Source organism: Orycteropus afer, unplaced genomic scaffold, assembly GCF_000298275.1.
Source record: "Orycteropus afer afer isolate SDZICR_OR568_19922 unplaced genomic scaffold, OryAfe1.0 scaffold00008, whole genome shotgun sequence".
In the NCBI taxonomy this organism is placed as follows: Eukaryota; Metazoa; Chordata; class Mammalia; order Tubulidentata; family Orycteropodidae; genus Orycteropus; species Orycteropus afer.
Window position 1 is genome coordinate 20,319,966 of NW_006921595.1, and position 18,954 is coordinate 20,338,919.

General features: G+C 34.8%; 1 protein-coding gene across 1 annotated transcript in view; it reads left to right on the forward strand.

Annotated features, from left to right (window-relative positions):
* SNX13 (sorting nexin 13) overlaps positions 1 to 18,954 on the forward strand; it is a 116,199-nt gene that overhangs the window by 63,335 nt on the left and 33,910 nt on the right. Inside the window, exons 13-17 of the mRNA XM_007946122.2 lie at positions 1,873 to 1,977; positions 2,714 to 2,846; positions 7,512 to 7,549; positions 11,120 to 11,189; positions 16,295 to 16,434. Of these exons, the coding sequence (XP_007944313.2) occupies positions 1,873 to 1,977; positions 2,714 to 2,846; positions 7,512 to 7,549; positions 11,120 to 11,189; positions 16,295 to 16,434 (486 nt within the window). The remainder of the gene's footprint in view (positions 1 to 1,872; positions 1,978 to 2,713; positions 2,847 to 7,511; positions 7,550 to 11,119; positions 11,190 to 16,294; positions 16,435 to 18,954) is intronic.

Genomic DNA, 18,954 nt, shown 5'->3' on the forward strand with positions numbered 1-18,954 from the left:
TGGCAGCTCTTTCCCAGTCCTATTTTGAGAGCCTTTTAGCCTAAACGGACTATTCCTAAAGGTGCGCGGTAATGTACCAAACAGTGTTTCTTTGCTATTCGTAAGGTTTTCCCTGGCCAATTGAGAAGTGGACAGCCTCTTCCTTCTTGCTAGTCTGTCTCAGTCTATAAGCTGGGCTGTTACCTATGCACCAGGTGCATCTCGCTGGGTTTTAAACACAGAGGCACAGCTTCAAAACTCACGTCTACATGTCACCACAGTAGGACAATCCGACAGACGAGTTTGTCTTGCTGTTGGAGACATCTCGTATCACCCCCAACTGGGTCCCTGTGGCTGATTGTACCTCTGTCTGGCTTCCTGGCTCTTAATCCCCTTTCTCCCGCTCTTCTGCCCTGCTGTTTTGTGCATCCCTGAGTTGTCCCTGGGGCTGACTGCTCCTCTGTACGGGTTCCTAGCTTTTATCCTCTTTTTTCTGCTCTCCGGTCCTGCTGCTTTGGGCAGGCCTGAGTTTCCTCTCCTCACCTAATCCCTTTGGCTGTTCGCTCTTCTCTCTGGCTTCCTGGCTTTTAATTCCCTTTCTCCTGCTCCTCTGGCCTGCTACTCTGGGCGGGTCTGAGTTTGTCTCCTCACCTAATCCCTTCGCTGATTGCTCTTCTCTCTGGCTTCCTGGCTTTTAATCTCCTTTCTCCTGCTCTTCCCGCTTGCTACTTTGGGCGTCCCTGAGTTGTCTCTCCTCACCTGTAACCCTGGGGCTGACTATATATTTCTATATAGTATTTATCATATGCCATCTTCAAATGGAAATTCTTAGAACAAGTTAAACTTTCAGATTCCTTTCTTCCCTCATCACACTGGAACTTTGTTGCAGCTTTGGTTAGAAAACCAAATTTGAGATAAAAGCTTTATGTTTTAGAGGCCATTCAAAAGGAATATTGCTCTAGTGTCAAATGATAAGTCATAGGTGGCTTATTTTTTGGGCAGTTATTTTAATACACACCCAGTAGTAATGAATACTAAGTACTAATCTTAATTAACTCCTAATAAAAGTGTTTTCCAAGTGCCAGACATGTGCTATCTTATATTTATCAATCTCCTCATCCTTATAATAACCTTGTTACCATTGTTCAGATTGCAAAAATGAGGCTGAGTGAGAGGTAAAGTAGGCCTATTCGTCATTTATCAACTATCTCATTATACAACAGTTCACATTTATAGTAGTAAAAAAATCTATCCAGCTATTTTGTGTATCAAGAGCGTACATCTAGCATCGCTGGCTTTGATGGTTTGTGTCACATTGGCTGGGCCATGCTTGTCAGTGGTTTGGCAAGCATATAATGATGTAATTTAACAGTTAAGTAATGATGTACTCACCTTCCCTTTTTGTGTAACACTGAATTTTACTTAGTGACCTGATCTTTGGAACCCAACCATGTCGATAAGTGAGAAATTTGCTTGGCAGGCATCAAAGTTTAATGTTATGTTTGTCTGACTGTCAGTCTGCTACATAGTACCCTATGAAGAGAAGGTTCTAGCTCTTATTTCAGCCTTCTTAAACATTAAAGCATCATTTACAAACAAAGGATTCTTATTTGCCAATTACTTTTAATAATATGATTCTGTGGTTGTATAGTGCCTGAGGCTTTTGACTGCTAACCAGCAAGCTGGCAGTTCAAACCCATCATCCCCTCCTCGGAAAGAACACTGGGCAATCTACTTCTGTAGAGATACTGCCTTGGAAACCCAAGGAGGGGTTGCTATGCATTGAGTCGACTTGACGGCAGTGAGTTTGGTTTTAATTTTACTAAGACTGATTAAACTGTAGTTGGAAATTCCGTAAGTCATTACTACTATTATTTTTTCTTTCTTTGCTAGGCATCTCCAAGGGTTACTGTTGATGACTATTTGGTAGCAAAATTAGCAGATACTTTGAATCATGAAGATCCAACCCCTGAAATCTTTGATGACATTCAAAGGAAGGTATAATATACAACATTTGTATTTTATCTTTCTTGGAAAAAATGTGCATTTCTATGTGCACATAATTAGTATTTTTAAAAGATTATTGAAACATAAAAAAGTAGATAAGTTATGGTTATAATAATTCTTAATTATAAAAAAAGGACCAATTTTTTTGTTGATAATTTATAGTAATTGACAGATGAGGAAAATACTTAGGTTGTTTATTTGAATATGACTGAAGAACCTGGTATCTTAGAACTTTAGGAATTGACAAATGTGTAAACAACATGCCTTTCAAATTGTAGTATGCACCTGGAGACTTCACATGGACATGTTGGAGAATATTACTTCTCAGAATATTATAAAGAGCTTGCTGTCATGTGATAAATGTGTTATGGTGGGACTTTTCAGAGCAGTTTAGTTACTAGAGGTACCAGAAGAAACTATTAGTTGTGATATACCGTAGTTTTACTCAGATAATGTGTGCATGACACATTTTTGCCAACTGTACTATACCACTATACCAGAACTATTTTATTTAATATCATCCTTTCCATCTGTTACATGGGTACATTATTTACATGGGTACATTATTTGTGAAAAAATACTGTAGTCTCATTGCTGATATCTTGTAACTGTGAGACTTGTGATATATTATGGCAAGATCTCAGTGTAGCTTTTGGTAAAGCTTATTTAGTGAAAGTAAGCACATTACCTGTATTGATAATTGAATATCTTGATTTATTTCAATAAGGTGTATGAATTGATGCTGCGAGATGAAAGATTTTACCCTTCCTTCAGGCAGAATGCACTTTATGTGCGCATGCTGGCTGAACTGGATATGTTAAAAGATCCTAGTTTCAGAGGATCAGATGATGGTGATGGAGGTAAAGTGATGTACATTTTACGTAAATGGTTGTGTGTGTGTGTGTGTTCCTGTATCTATTCTGCTTACCAGAAAAATGACCTTTCAAGCAAGATATAAAATGTCTTGAAGCCCAAATATAAATTGCCATGTACTTAAAATCTATAAATGAATGACAGAGTTTAGTGTACTAAATTAAAATGTTGAAAATGTAGTAACAGACTAGAATATAACTATACTAAAAAACAAAATCCACTACCTGTGAGTCAATTCTGACTCATAGCAACCCTATAGGATAGAGTAGAAAGAACTACTTCATAAGGTTTCCAAGGCTATAAATCTCTGTGGAAGCAGACAGCTTCATCTTTCTCTTGTAGAGCAGCTGGTGGGTTTGAACTGTTGATCTTTTAGTTAGTTAGCCAAATGCTTTAACTACTGGGCCACCAGAGCACTTTTCTGAATGTAACTATATAAAACTTTGAATTCTTGAAGATGAATGTGATCTTAAGGTGTGTCACCCAAATACTTTGTTGTAGTTTTCCTTTAGCTAGTAAGTGATAATATTCATGATTAACAATAGGATGATTGAAAAGATTAAATGAGATTAACAGTAAGATTTTTGAAATTAAATGAGATAAAAAATAATAACTCAGAGTTAAGCTATAAAGCACTTAAAAAAAACTACAGTTTTTTCTATCTTTAAGTATATCATTTTCTAAATCCTGCACAGTCTGGAAGACTTTTAAAGCTGGAAGAAGCCTTGAGTCATTTATTCCAGCCATTCAGTTTTTTTCCAGTGAGGATACTGAGACCTGTCACCCTGTTATAGTGAAAAAATTAGACTTTAAGTGTCACAGTGTTTGAGTTTTATTGCTCACACTACACTTACCACATCTTTGTCATGTTGAGCACCAATAATTGCTTTAAGCCTCATTTTTCTCAATTATAAATCTGGAATAATCGCATCTTAGTATCTTAGAGTCATTGTGGTATTTAAATGGAATTATATATATGAAAGGTTTATAACTTAAAACTTAAGTATCAGTTAGTAGTAGTAGTAAAGGAGCTCTGGTAGCGTAGTGCCTAAGGCATTTGACTGCTAACCAGAAGGCTAGCGGGTCAAACCCACCAGCCCTCCTTGGAAGGAAGATGGGGCAATCTACTTCTGTAGTGATACTGCCTCGGAAACCCAAGGAGGGGTCGCTATGAGTCAGATCCGACTCGACGGCACATAACAACAACAAGAACAAAAAGTAGTAGTAAATAGTTATATTAAGAATATTCGGAGAGGCAGCCCTTAGAACCCAAGTGTCCAGATTCTTAGGCTAGATTTACTTGTGATTCAATTCAGAAGTATTAAACTCTAGTTAAGTATCTAGGGTTTAGTGATCCTTCTGGTATGTTTTACTGAGCAAATAAGCAAATAAAATTAAATTGGAAAGATTTGACTAAATAATTATTTTGAGGCTTTTATGACCATTTATGAACAGGACTACTTGGCGATGGAGATATAATAGATGTATTAGGTAGTGAGCATTGTTTTAAACATACCTTTATTGTGGAAGCTTGCCAGCTTTCTCTCCTCCTTCCCACCTCCATAGTTTATACTAGTGAGATTTTACTTTTTAAATTATAATCTAAAAAATCTGGTTATGGAAGATTGCATTTCTGTTTTAATAATTTTACATTGATTGTTGATCTAATATCTTGGACTTTAAAATTAATACTTTTTCTGGTTTATTTATTTGTAAAATTGGAACAGTATTCTAACTGGATTTGATTATATAATTAAGGAAGTTTTTTTAAAAAAGTAATTCTGTCACAGCTAAATAGTAAAATTCAATGTACTTCGAGTTAAAAATGGTATATCTATTTACTACTTCTGTTGAAAAATAATGTTATAGAGCTGTTTTGGAGTTTGCAGTAGCAACTCTGTATCAGTTAACAATTCTAAACTGACTTGTAAATGTCTATTGTTTATGTTAGTCTTACCTATATTAGAAGTCTTGTAGGATTTATGAAATGGATTTGATGTAGGACACAGAATGAAAGAAGATAAATTGAATCACAATCAACTAAGCTTTTAAGATGGTGATAGATTAGGTGTGTGTACTCTCTGGCATTAGAGTTTAATTCTGTCGATGTCTCTTAAATTGATTTTTAGCTTTCATTCTTATCTTTACAGCCAATCTATTTTCCTGTCTGTAACTAATGGATACAAATTATTTATAAGCCATCTCAAACTTAAAACCTCATACCTACTTGAAACATAAAGTAAATGTTATTTTTTTCTGGAACTGGTTTTGATCTGAAGATAAATGTACTTCTCTTTAATTTCAGTCATTGACTGACTCCTCACATTGGAATCATTGATTGTAGTTTGGAATTATATATCTTATTGTCATTCTAGGACATTGTTTTTTTAATATTCTAGGTCCTAATTGATGAGCTTTTATACATTTTATAACTAAGAAATTATTAACCCCTCTTTTGAAACCATTTGAAAAAAGTATGTAGGTTGATAGATATAATATGAAACATTTTTATTAAAAATAGCTGTCAACTTTATTGTCTTTGCAAGTGTTTAGGGCTTTCGGACAAGTAGTCATGCTTATGATTTTCTTTTCTTTGTAACATTTAATTGAAAATAGGCCTTTTCCTTATTTTTTTATTACAGTTTTCAGATTTTTACATTAAGCTTTTTTTGTTACATCTTTTACTTTTTAGATGTAAGAAATTCAGCTACTTTTTAAGCAATCTGAAGTAATTATCTAAAATAGAGATTAATGTGTATCTGATTTAAAAAAAAAAAAAAAAAAAAACCACAGTTGAATCTAAAATGAATAGACCAAGGCTTGTCATGTGTGATGGTGACCTCTGCTGGTTTTTTTGGCTGGGGAAGAAAGTTCTTTCTTACCTCACTAAACTTCAATAGATGGGTTGTTCATATATACTCTCTTCTTCACTCCTTCCCTCCTTTTTCTTTTCCTCCTCTCTTTCTCTTTGTTCGTGATTGCTTACTTTTGTTAGTTAAGCTTTAAATTATTTAAAGGTAGATATTTTTCCCATTATTAAAACATGGCCTCACAGACTTGAAAAATATTTTAAGTTATACTTTGTATTTTGATTAAATTTCATTCACATTATTTTTGGCACCAGACCACACAATATTTCTTTTTATTTTCTAATGTTGTAGGCTGCTATCTAATTCTTGATTAAATGTGAACCAAGATAAATTCTGGTAGCCTGTTTTTCTTTTTATTGTTAATCAAAAAAGTGGACTTGACTTGTCTTTGGTCGAAAGATTTAAGAGGTGAACAGACTAGAATGATGTACCAATAAAAAACAAAACCAGTTGCTTTTGAGTCAGTTGTATCACTGAATAAGGCGAGTATTTTATGTTTATTCATTTAAATTATCACCTTGCTATTAAGCAAGGGATACTCCTGCCATGAAATTTTATGTTTAGCATTTGTGACCAAAGGTCTGAGTACTCAAAAAATGCTCTTGATGGTTTAGAGTTGTTGGAGTTGGGAGGCAAACACCACCTGCTCTTTTTAGAAGTAACTGGAACTTGCTTTTGGTGACCTGTATAAAGATCCAGATTCATAATCTCATAAGTGCTAGAAACCTTATTAAACAAACAAACAAAAAAACCAAACTCACTGGCATGAAGTCAATTCTGACTCATAGTGACCCCCTTTGGGTTTCCCAGGTGGTAAATCTTTATGGAAGTAGATTGCCCATTCTTCCTTCCGTGGAGTGGCTGGTGGGTTTGAACCGTCAGGCTTCTGATTAGCAGTCAGATGCCATAGGCACTATACAACCAGAGCCTTTAGAAGCCTTATACTAATTCTAAATTATGTATGAATATTGTCTTACCATATCTTACTTTGGATTTGTGACATGAGGGATACCTTAATTAATAACTTAATTTGCTCAGATACACAATAAAACCCTGAGGGAGAAATATTATTGCTTGCTATTAATTTTAATAATGAATGATTGACTTACTCTAATATTAATGTTTTAAAGTTATTTTCATAGTTGCTTTTTAATTAAATGGCATTATATAGAGAGTTTTAAATACCTTTTGGTCTATTAGTTATATATGCTGTATGTAGTTCTGATATTAATATGTATTAATTATAATGATTTAAGAATCTAGACTTACAATATTTTTTGAGCCAAATCTACCACAAATCTAGGTGTATATAATAGATACATTAAAAATCATGTTAAAGAAGAATTTATTTGTAATACTACATAATCTGATAAGACAAAAATAACAAAACAGTGCTGACATTTCCTAGTGGACTTCACGTGCCATATTTCCTTCATGCTTATAGTGTTAGACAACTTAATATGATACTATGACAATAAAAATCATTTAATAATTTGCTTCTTGCACATGACTTTTTTTCTTCGCCAGCTACAAATATATATATGTATGTATGTATATATATATGTATGTATGTATGGGTTTTTTTTCCCCAACAAAATGCTTAATTTGGAAAACTATGGAGCTTTAGGGACCCAGATATTCAGTTGTATGCAACAGTTTTTCTTTACTGTTCTGTTAATGTCTTAGCTTATGCAACTTTGATTCTTATTGTTTAAACCTTAAGAAAACAACTACTTCAAAAGTTTTTTTCCTGTATTCTAAGTTGAATTTTTCCTCCCACAGAATCTTTTAATGGGTCTCCTACAGGAAGCATAAATTTGGTAAGTACTATTAGGGGTACTTTAAATATTAAAATGATTTCGTATTTTTAAATGATCCTTTGATTACAGTGTTATTTATGATAGGCAGTAATCTGTAAGTAACACCTAAATGTTCACATTGGAATTCCTTTGTCTTCCCTTGTATTTAGAAGAGACATGTAAAACTAATTGGGATAATGGAGTACTTCCAGATAGTTTTTAAAGTTTACTTAAATGGGAGGGGGAAAAAAAAACCAGGTTGATAAAAAAATTTAAAAAAAAAATTAGCTTAGAGAGTTTTATAATGAGTTAAGCAACTACCTCTGTAATGATTGGTGGTTTAAGAATGACACGTGACAGGCTTACTGGTCTGTTACAGCCTGGTGAAACCCCTAGACTATGGCCCCTAGTCATCTTCAGGCCTGGAATTGAACTTACTTCCATGACTTCCAGCCAAATAATAGATAGGCATATAAGGTGAACATTTATACCAGGTAGGTGCACTCCTTAGGACATCAGTCATGGGAAATGAGAAAGTCAGTATTTGGACAGGGAGATAGCTTAGAGGGCAGGAATGCATAGGAAAGAAGCACACAGGGAAAAGGTAACCACAGGGAGGGAAGTGGGAAGAGAGCTGTTACATTATGGGGATTGCAATCAATGTCATGAAACAAAATATGTGTGGACCTACTATATGGAGACTGAATTTGTTCTGTAAACATTCATCCAAATCACAGTTTAAAAAAAAAAAAAAAAAGCATTCCATTTCCCAAAGAAGCCCTAGTGGTACAGTGGTCAAACCTCTTAGCTGCTGATTGAAAGATCAGAAGTTTGAATCTACCAGCTGCTCTGCAGGACAAAAAACCTGACAATCTGTTCCCCTAAAGTTTGCATCCTAGAAACCCTGTAGGGCAGTTGTACTCTGTTCTGTAGTCTGGCTATGAGTTGGAATCATCATGATGGCATATAGCAACAACAGCATTCTTTTCAAAGTACTTTCCTTCACTTTATATCCTGATAGAGATGTAGACTAGGTATTGACCTCCATTATATCATTGGGAAAACTAAGAGACAGGGAAGACAGTTAATATGACTGCAGCCTTCTTAAGATGGAGCCAGGACTAGATCTAATTGAATTTAATGATTCTCTCACTGAACTTAACCAGAGATGTCCTGGGGATCATCTGTATAGAATCAGGGCATTTTATTTCTCTTACCAATCTCTAGTAAATAAACTTTTGGCTTTCTTTTAGAATACAGTTGCCTCAGTTTACACGGCTGCATGTCATATGCATGGCTACATTTTAGTCATATAGATGACTCTTCTAGTCCTAATAGCATGTTAGGACTCCAAAGCTCATTCAGATCATTGTGAAATATATATGGATCAATATAGTATCTGTATTGGGGTCCCCAAGATCACCTTCAGATTTGGTGATTTGCTGGGAATACTCACAGAATATAGCATTTAGTCATACTTAGGGCTCTGATTTATTACAGCAAAAGGATATGAAATAAAATTAGTAGAAGGCATAGTGGGGCAGAGTCTGGAGCAAACAACCCACATTCAAAAGATGTATCCCAGGGGACTCACACAAGATGCCTTTAATTTCCTCAGAACAAGTTGTGACAGTACATGTGAAATGTTGCTAAGTAGGGAAGCTCATTTGAGACTCGGTACCTGGAGTTCTTTCTGGGGATAGGTCACATAGGCCCCTTTTGCCTAGCATATACCAAAACTCCAGAGTTAAGAAGGAAGGCAGATGTTTAATGTAAGCATTGTTTGTACATTTTAGGCTCAGGGAGCCACTCTTAATAGAAAATGGTGAGAACCCTCCCTAAATTTAGTTGCCAGATGTCAACCAACAGCCTTGTAACCGTCCTTTTTAAGGGGAGCAGTCTTAGGCATGCTATGTTAGATCTTTCTGTATAGTCTATTTATATTATATGATTGTGTTCTTTTTGGGAGCTCTGGTGGCATAGTACCTAAGGCATTTGACTGCTAACCAGAGGGCTGGTGGCTCAAATCCACCAGCCACTCCCTGGAAGAAAGGTTGGGCAATCTACTTCCACAGTGATATTGCCTTGGAAACCCAAGGAGGGGTTGCTATGAGTCGGAAGTGACTCGACGGCAGTGAGTTTGGTTTGTTTGGTTTGTGTTCTTTTCTATATATCTGTGGGTATGTGTATTTAAAAAAAAAAAAAAAAAACCAAACTCATTGCTGTCAAGTTGATTCCAACTCATAGCAACCCCTCTTAAGGTTTCCGAGGTGGTATCTGTACGGAAGTAGATTGCCCAACCTGCCTTCCGAGGAGTGGCTGGTGGGTTTGAACCACCAGCCTTCTGGTTAGCAGTCAGGTGCTTTAGGCGCTACACCACCAGAGCTCCTGGGTATATGTGTAAGTGGAAAAAATTTCTTAAACTTAGATCTAAAGTTAATCAGTAATAATTTTCATTTGTGGAACTTTCTTGAAAATTAATAATTTTAAAAATCTATTATATTAGACATAGAATTATTATATAACCCAGAAATTCCACTCTTAGATATATAACCAGAAGACTTGAAAGCAGAGACTCCAACAGATCCTTGCACATGAGTGTTCATTGCAGCATTATTCACAGTAATCAAAAAGTAAAAGCAATTCAGATGTCCACCTATAGAAGAATAGATAAACTAGATATTTTATACACATACAGTGGAATATTATTCATTCATAAAGTGAAATTCTGATATGCTATAGCATGGATGAATCTTGAATACATTATGCTATGGTAACATAAGTCGGACACAAAGAACAGGTATTGTATGATCCCATCTATATTAGATATCTAGATTAGGCAGATTCATGTTGTTATGCCGTCAAGTTGGACCTGACTCATAGTGACCCTTCCTTGGGTTTCCGAGGCAGTATCACTACGGAAGTAAATTTCCCCATAGATGCATAGAGACAAAAATTTATTAGTGGTTACCAGGAATTGGGGGAAAGAGAAATGGAAGTTGTTATATAAAGGGTGCTGAGTTTCTGTTTGAGATGATGAAAACTTTTGGAAATAGTGGTGATAGTTGACAGCTTGGTGAGTATAATGTCACTGAACTGTACACGTAAAAATGTTTAAAATGGTAAATTTTTGTTACGTATATTTTATTGCAGTGGAATTATTTTTTTAAATTATCTTAGTCAATTCACTGACTTCATTTAATAACTAATGATAATAATAGATAAAATTTGTTGTATTATGCCATCTTCTAAATGTTTTTAGCCTTAAAGGTTTTTTAATTACAGTTTTAATTTTATTGATATGTATTGAATATGATTTAGAAGTAGCAAGTTATACAGATAAGCAGTGAAGGCAGTAATAATCTGATGCTTTAAATATTTTACTAAATTACTTTGTTTCCTTATTTCTTAGTCTTGGCTTTTCTCTCATCTATTAGTATAAATGAAAAGGAGCATTGGGGAAAAACCCAAATAATATAAGACATATATGGGATGGTGATGAGTAATGCACATATGATGTAAAATTTTTTAACTTTTTTTTAAAAAAAAGTATTTAATTTTTGTTTCCTGGTTGTCCCCTCTCACCCTTAGTCTTTAGATGACCTTTCGAATGTATCTTCTGATGACTCAGTACAACTCCATGCCTACATTTCAGACACTGGTAAGAAACTTTTTAGTATAAATACTGAAAAATTATTTTTTATTATCATTAATTTATTTTCCATATTTATTTTTAAGACCTTCTTTTAAATCATTTTGTAGCCATATTTTTAAGTTACTGTTCTTTTCTGCAACATGTGCTTGCTTCATTAATTTCTGTGATGTTTATTTGCTTGTGTGTTTGGATAGTTCCTCTCTTAAAGCTTCCACTAGTAATGTTTGAAAATGCTTAAATTTTAAGCGTTTTTTTTCATTTATAATAAACTGTGAAACCAATCTTTTCTTTTTATGTTTGAGTCTGGTTGATAGTTATCTGCATAATTACACATTTTGAAGGAGATTTTAACAGTATATTCTTACATGCAGAATCAGAATAGGTTGATAATTGGGGTAAATGAAACCTTTGGGTATAGATGTTTGCAGAAGTTTAAGAAATGCTTGGTTGAGGTGAGAAACCTCTACAGCTTTGTGATTCAGTTAGCATACATGCCAAACAGTTAAAGAATGGGAAAAAAAAATCCATTTCCATAATTTCCTTTGAGTAATTCCAGTGAATACTAGATAATGATGGTTTTCTTATATGTCCTCTAACTTAGAATGCAAGAGTGTGTTTGTCACTTTACATACTGAAGTATAAACATAGTTCAGTTTTATTCTTATATTATAGATACTTATCTTAGTCACAGAAATACCACATAAGGATGGCTTTAACAAACACATTTATTTTTTACACAGTTTCAGAGGCTAAAAGTCAGAATTCAGGGTGCCAGCTCTAGAGGAAGCCTTTCTGTCTGTCAGCTCTAGGGGAAGGTCTTATCTCTTAGCTTCTCTTCCTTGGCCCCTTGGTGATCTTCATGTGGCATATCTTCCCCTCCATTTCTTCTTCCTTTTCTGCCTGTTGTTGTTGTTAGGTCTCAGTAAGTCAGTTAGGAATCATAGCAACCCTGTCTGCACAGAACAAACAATGCCCCGTCCTGTGCCATTCTTAAAATCGTTGCTATGCTTGATTGATCCCATCATCATAGCCACTGTGTCAGTCCAGTTTGTTGAGAGTCTTCCCCTTTTTCACTGGTCCTCTACTTTACTTTGCATGATATCCTTCTCCAGTGATTGGACCCTTCTGACAAGTGCTGGTTTTATATCTCAAAGGTAATTAGCTTAAGATGTACCCTATGTTGATATGGTCTCATTAACATACAAAGAAAGTCCTGTTCCCAAATGGACTTACAACACATACTCAATCTACAACAATACTGAAAGAGATTTTTATAATATGAGGATAATTTAAAAGATAGGAATTTGTATCTGTTACTGTGAGAATGTTTTTTTGGGGGGTGGGATGTTTAAGAGCTGTGTTTTCTTTTGCTTCTCACTGAAACAAGAGTTTTATTTTACATTTTGTTTCCTGCCAGATTTCTGGAATAAATTATTTGTAATTGCTGTCTCAATTTCTTCACCATATGTACGTTAACATTACTCTGCTTTTAAAGGGTATTAAGTAATACTCTTGTTGATAACAGAGGGTTTTATTTATTTATTTATTTGCCTTTTTTTTTTTTTTTAGCTTTTGATAAAGTTTTCTCATGTTTTTCTACCTTAGACTTGTAAAATTCTTTTCAGAATCTCTTTTCTTTGCAAGCTTTTCTTCCAAATGTGAGACCTTCCTTAAAGTGCAGATGTTCAGTAGTTCTTTTCTTTCTTTCTTAGAGACTGTAAATTTTTTAAGTCTATAGGAAGACAGTTGGTAGTTCCATTGTTCTATTGTTGATCTTTTTCTTTGAAGATTTTGATTTTCAGATGCTTTGTTCATTTGTTCATTGATTCAACAAGTATTTATTAGCTTCTGAATATGTATAGAAGCTCTGGGCTAGGCATTTTTAATGAATTCTTAATTCTTTCAGGACAGATTTCTGTATAGAGACTGAAGAGGCAGCTTTTTCATCAAAACCTTAGGTTCAAGCCCCACCTCTGTCAACAATAGTTAAGGGAACTCCGGCAAGTTCTAAACTTCTTTGTATCTTGGTTTTTTCATATGTGAAAGGGATAGAAATGGTAAGAACTACTTCATAGGACTGTTCTGGGACTAAGTAACTGATTACATTAGTTAATAAAGCTCCTATGTTAGGCATTATTTATGAGTGTTTGTTCAGTGCATACTTATTTTGCCAGTTGGGCTCTAGATTCTCTGGTTCTAGATCCCATGGCCTTAACATCTCTATTACTGGAAGTAGAAGTTGTAATCTGAAGCAGTACTAATCAAAGAATGGTCCTTGGACTAGTGCTTACTGCTTATGTCATAGAGTAATCTTGCCTTAAATTAAACAGTGTGCTTAGTGATTTACATTTAGTTTCTTACTTGGTTGTGGATTGGTAACAAATAGTTTGCACATCACCTGCAATGGGTAGCACTGGTCTGGTGAATACAAAACCTACTGGCTATTTCTATAAGAATTTCTCACCAAACTTTCAAAACCAATGTATGTATCCTTACTATCTTCTTTTAAAATTAAATTACCTTTTTGTCTTCTGCATCTTTGTGATAATAACCTTCTGATTCTTCCTGGTGTGCATGTACCTTGGGCACGATCTCTTCTTCCTGTCAATTTGTGACCAAATCCTGATGATTCATTTTTAAAACACTTGTTTCCATTCCTCCCTCTCTTATCTCCTTTTCTGTTCCTTGCTGTTCCCCTTATTCTCATTAATTCGTAATTGGGTTGTGGTTAGCTGCCTAATTGTCCTCTACTTTTTCTTCTTTCCCAAACCTATCTTAGATACAGCAGACAAAGCCATTTCCTTGTCATGCTACCTCTATTGAGAAATGTGCACTGGAGAAGATTGATTGGAAAAGACAAGCAGGGAATAGTAGTGCCACTTGACAGTTCAAACCTTTTGTGTAGAGCAGTATGACCAAAATCTATTCCTATTCTTACGTTTGTTAAATCAGGAATACTGATATGAGATGGAAAGGGAATAAATGACAATTTTGAATAAAAAGTATAAATGTTAGAAAAAAATTTTGTTGAAAACCTGAGAGAGATTGCTGTTCAACTTTATTTGCTGATGTGAATTTCTCATTTTTATGTGATGAAAATAATTTGTTAAGAAGCTGCACTGATCTAATTGACTAATACAGAATATCAGATTTTTTTGTTAGCTCCAAAATGATCATTATTATGGGTCAGTCCATTAATAGGAGAGCACTTTGTACTGTTGGCCAGTATAATAGTCTGAATTGCTCTGAGAAGGCCTGTCTGCATATAGAAAAGCTGAAAACTGTACAATAAAAGTAGCTAGAGGAATCCACCCACCAGCCACTCCTTGGAAGGAAGGTTGGGCAATCCTACTTCCGTAGTGACACCGCCTCGAAAACCCAGGGAGGGGTCGCTATGAGTCAGGGCTGACTCGAAGGCAGATAACAACAACAACAACAGAGGGAATCCACAGGTGCCATAGTCCGTGAAGAAAAACAAATTCAAGGACTTGGTGAGGAGTTGAAACAAGAGGCTTATAGGAGCATAAAGACTGCTCTCTTTATTTTGATAGCATTTTAATTCCCTCAGGGGAGAAGTGGGGCAGGATGACCAAAGCCAGAGGAAGCTGGAACCCAGTCACTTTCATAAAGCTCAGAGTTAGAAAGGGCAGTGTGATATGAAAGGGGAACTAGACAAATTCAGCCTACCTTCAGGGACAAGAATGAGGACTATCATGGTCATAGTTGGAGGAGGTGTCTATCACATACAGGAAATTGAAAGTCTGTCTTGTACCCCAACATGAGTGTGTCTGGATTCAGATGGCCTTAAATTAGTGTAAACCACAGCGTCTTTAAGCTACAGTGTTAATATTAAAATTGGTTCTGAATCACTGAAACCAGCAGTTATGGTGAGAACACTGCTCAGTGTGAAAGCTTCCATAATCATGGGCACAAAGGACTTCTGGGGAGAAGCAATACCTGTTGAAAATGAACCTATAAGAGGCAGTTGTAAGCCAGAAAAACAGCAACCACAAGTAAGAAAGTCAACAGACCTAGCAAATGGAATAATTTGTACCCTAAGAACTTGACGATGGCCATCTGAAATAGACTTTAAAATAAGTGTGTTAAAAATACAGAGATAAAATAAGAAAGATGATACAAAGGCAGAACACAACAGTATGAAAAAGAACCAAATAAAAATTTTAAAAGTGAAAAAATACAGTGGTTAATATTAAAGTCAGTAGATTAATTAGGAAATACACCAAATACAGATACACAAAGACTCAGTAAACTCTTAGAGCTCAGAGGAGATGATCTAGAACAGGATACAACACAGAGAGATAAAGAAATGGAAAACAGGATAGAGAAGTTAGGGGGAAAAAAAAAGATTGAAAGTGCATCACCTTAATTAAGATTAGTGCAAAATGGGAATAAGTTTTGATTTTTAAAACCACCTGACTTGGGTAGTATATGGCAGATCACTAGAAATATACATTTAAAAAAATTTTTTTTAGTTAAATAACAAAAAACACAGAATAAACTACGCTTAAAAGTTGTAGAATATTATATAAAAGAGACAGAGAATTGCCAGAAGAGCACATGAATCTCATCTGTGACTTATGCTGTCTGTGGAGTTGATTTCAAGGAGAATACAGCTGGATAAAAGCTCATGCAAAAGATAATTGTTTTGTTTCTGTTATTTTTGTTCTATTAAATTTGAGAGACTAAAGCTGTACCATCAGGTGGTACTGTGGTAACATGACTAATAAGCTAGAAGCTTTTTGGGAAAAGAGTCCAAAGTAGGCATCACTGTATGGTTTGTAGTATCATAGACTTCTAGTTTATGTTGTAATAGAACCAGCACCTTATTGATGCGAGTGTGTTGTTGTTAGTTGCTGTCAAATAGATTGAGACTCATGGTGACCCCATGTAAATATAGAGGATGGGAATTTGTTTTATCCTTTGGTGACATCCTTTTGTCTCAGTCTGTCATTTCAGATTCTTCATTTCATGTTGTCTTTTTTTTTTGTTTGTTTTTGTTCTTCATCTTCCTCCTTTTTGTGTCTTTTGTTCCTCTTCATTTTGTTTGATATGACTAGTATATGCTGACTATGACCCATATGCTGTGGCAGGCGTTTGTAATGATCATGGCAAGACCTATGCATTGTACGCCATCACTGTACACCGGCGCAGTCTAAACAGTGAGGAGATGTGGAAGACCTATCGTCGTTACAGTGACTTCCATGACTTCCACATGAGAATCACTGAACAGGTAATGAGTTTTAAATGTTATGCACTTTACATTGTTTCCTGATTCAACATTTGGTTCTAAATAGTTTTGATGATGCAAGGATGTTGACTGAAATTAATGAAATAAAATAAGATTTTTTTATATGATCAGCATAAATTTTAGAATGACTTTGACCACTTAATAAATCCAATGTTGAACCTGTAAAAGCTATTCTAGTCAAAGTGTATTAGTGATATATTTTGGAAAATTAAGATGAATTATATTTCTGATTTTAAAATTTGTGTGTGCATGTATTGTGCTTTCAGAAGTATTTGGGTTTGGTTTGAAGTTCTCATAGGGATCACTGTAAGACATTTTGTGTTACTTTTCTTGGGGGTTGCACATAATTCAGAGCTATAGTTCTTTTTAAAAGGCAGCCTCATCTAACAGTTTAACAGTTAAGTCCCCAATCTGTTAGTTATTTTGAAACAAGCAAACTAAAGCCAAACTCACTACCATTTAGTCGGTTTTCAACTCATTAGCAACCCCTCCTTGGGTTTCTGAGGTGGTATCACTACGGAAGTAGATTGCCCAGTTTTCTTCTGAGGAGTGGCTGATGGGTTTGAACCACCAGGCTTCTGATTAGCAGTCACATGCCTTGGGCACTAAGCCACCAGAGCTCCCCTAAAATAAATTTAACATTAACCAAATAATATTTTCTGTTATTACAAAATACAGCCCTCTTGTTTTATAGAAGCAATTGTAAGAATTCTTAAATTTTTTAAGAATTGTTTACATTCTTAACAATGTAAAGAAATTATTTTCCTGTCCTATTTTTAATTATTTTATCGTCTTGAAAAAAAGAACTATTAGCAGATGAATTGGAGCAGGTGTTCTATGAAATTTATTTTAACTCATAACAGTCTTTGATTCATTCAAGCGTTTTAGGTACACAACTGATATTAAATCAACAACAATGCTAATAATAAAGATGACACCAGATTGGATGTGCTAAAGCGTTGAAATGACACTGTACAACTTCATTAAGGAGAAAATACCTCTTTCAGTTATGGTAGGGGGAAAAGATACAGTTGATACCATGATAATCTCATTAAAATATTTTATGGATAGAGAGAAGCTTCTTATAGCTTAAAACTAGTTAAAACAGAAGGTTAAGCATTGACCCCTGAATCCCATATTAAAAAAAATAAAATAAAACCTTCAAAATTATATTTGTAAGGAAATTAGGATAGGTCTGTGATTCTGTTCTTGTTGGATTAATGTTTTCTCTTATGCTTATCTTGAATTGTTTGCAGAGATAGAAGAAATTTTTGCCCCACATTAAAGAAATAATTGCTTTACTTTCAAATATCACCTGTTTCATACTGCTTTAAAAGCATATAGCTCATATATTTTTCTCTTCCCTACACTTTAACCAAATATGATAATTTTTAAATAATTTGAATTACTAAGATTAATTTTTTTGTTCAAAAATTAATGAAAATTTGATTTAATATCAAATATTCTTTTATGTGATAGTTGCCATTTCTTTCTATTGTTCTGTGCCATTGAATTGATTCTTACTCATAGTGACCCTGTAGGACAGAGCAGATCTGCCACATAGGATTTCTTTGGCTCTGATCTTTATGGGAGCAGATTGCCAGGTCTTTTTATCCCGTGGAGCAGCTGGTGGGTTCAAACCTCTAACCTTTCAGTTAGCAGCCATATGCTTAACCGTTGTGCCACCAGAGCTCCTTTTTTCTAAGATGCCTAATTAGGGAGCTCTGGTGGCGTAGTGCCTAAGGCACTTGACTGCTAACCAGAAGACTGACGGTTCAAACCCACCAGCCACTCCTCGGAAGGAAGGTTGGGCAATCTACTGCCATAGTGATACCGCCTTGGAAACCCAAGGAGGGGTCTTTGTGACTCGAGTCCAACTTGACACGGCACATAATAACAACAACAAGGCTATAAATGCTGTATTTTCAGACTGACAAATAAAAATGAAGACCATAGTTTAAAAACTTTATTAATAGGCCAGTTCATACAGAAATTTCCCTTTTCCATAAAGCACTAAAACTTAAATTTATATAGTGCGATTCATTTTTAAATGACTTAGTGGAGGTGAAGTAGACATTTGACTCTATTTCCTATAAAATACAGTAATGTGTGATTATGCAAGTGTTCAGATTACTCACAGAGCTTAAGAAATTATAAAAGCTAAGTTTAAATGAAAATTTAGGTTTAAGCAAAACAGTAACCATTTGTAAATAAGACTCAATGTGTTTAGCTCTTAACTCTGTCTTAGCCGTATTTTCTAAACTGAAATACCCTATAAAATAGTAGAAGAAAAAAGCAGTAACTTGTACATCACCAGTTGGTGCATAGTATAGGCTGTGGGCATAAATAAATGTAAACTCCATAGAGCTTTTAAAGTAATACATTTATTTTAAAATAAGTTCATTTTTTAAAACTATTTTGAATAGTTTATATGTATATTTTATAAAAAAGATATTAAAATGTTACCTGTCGTATTACCTTAGTAATAGCCTGAACTGCCCA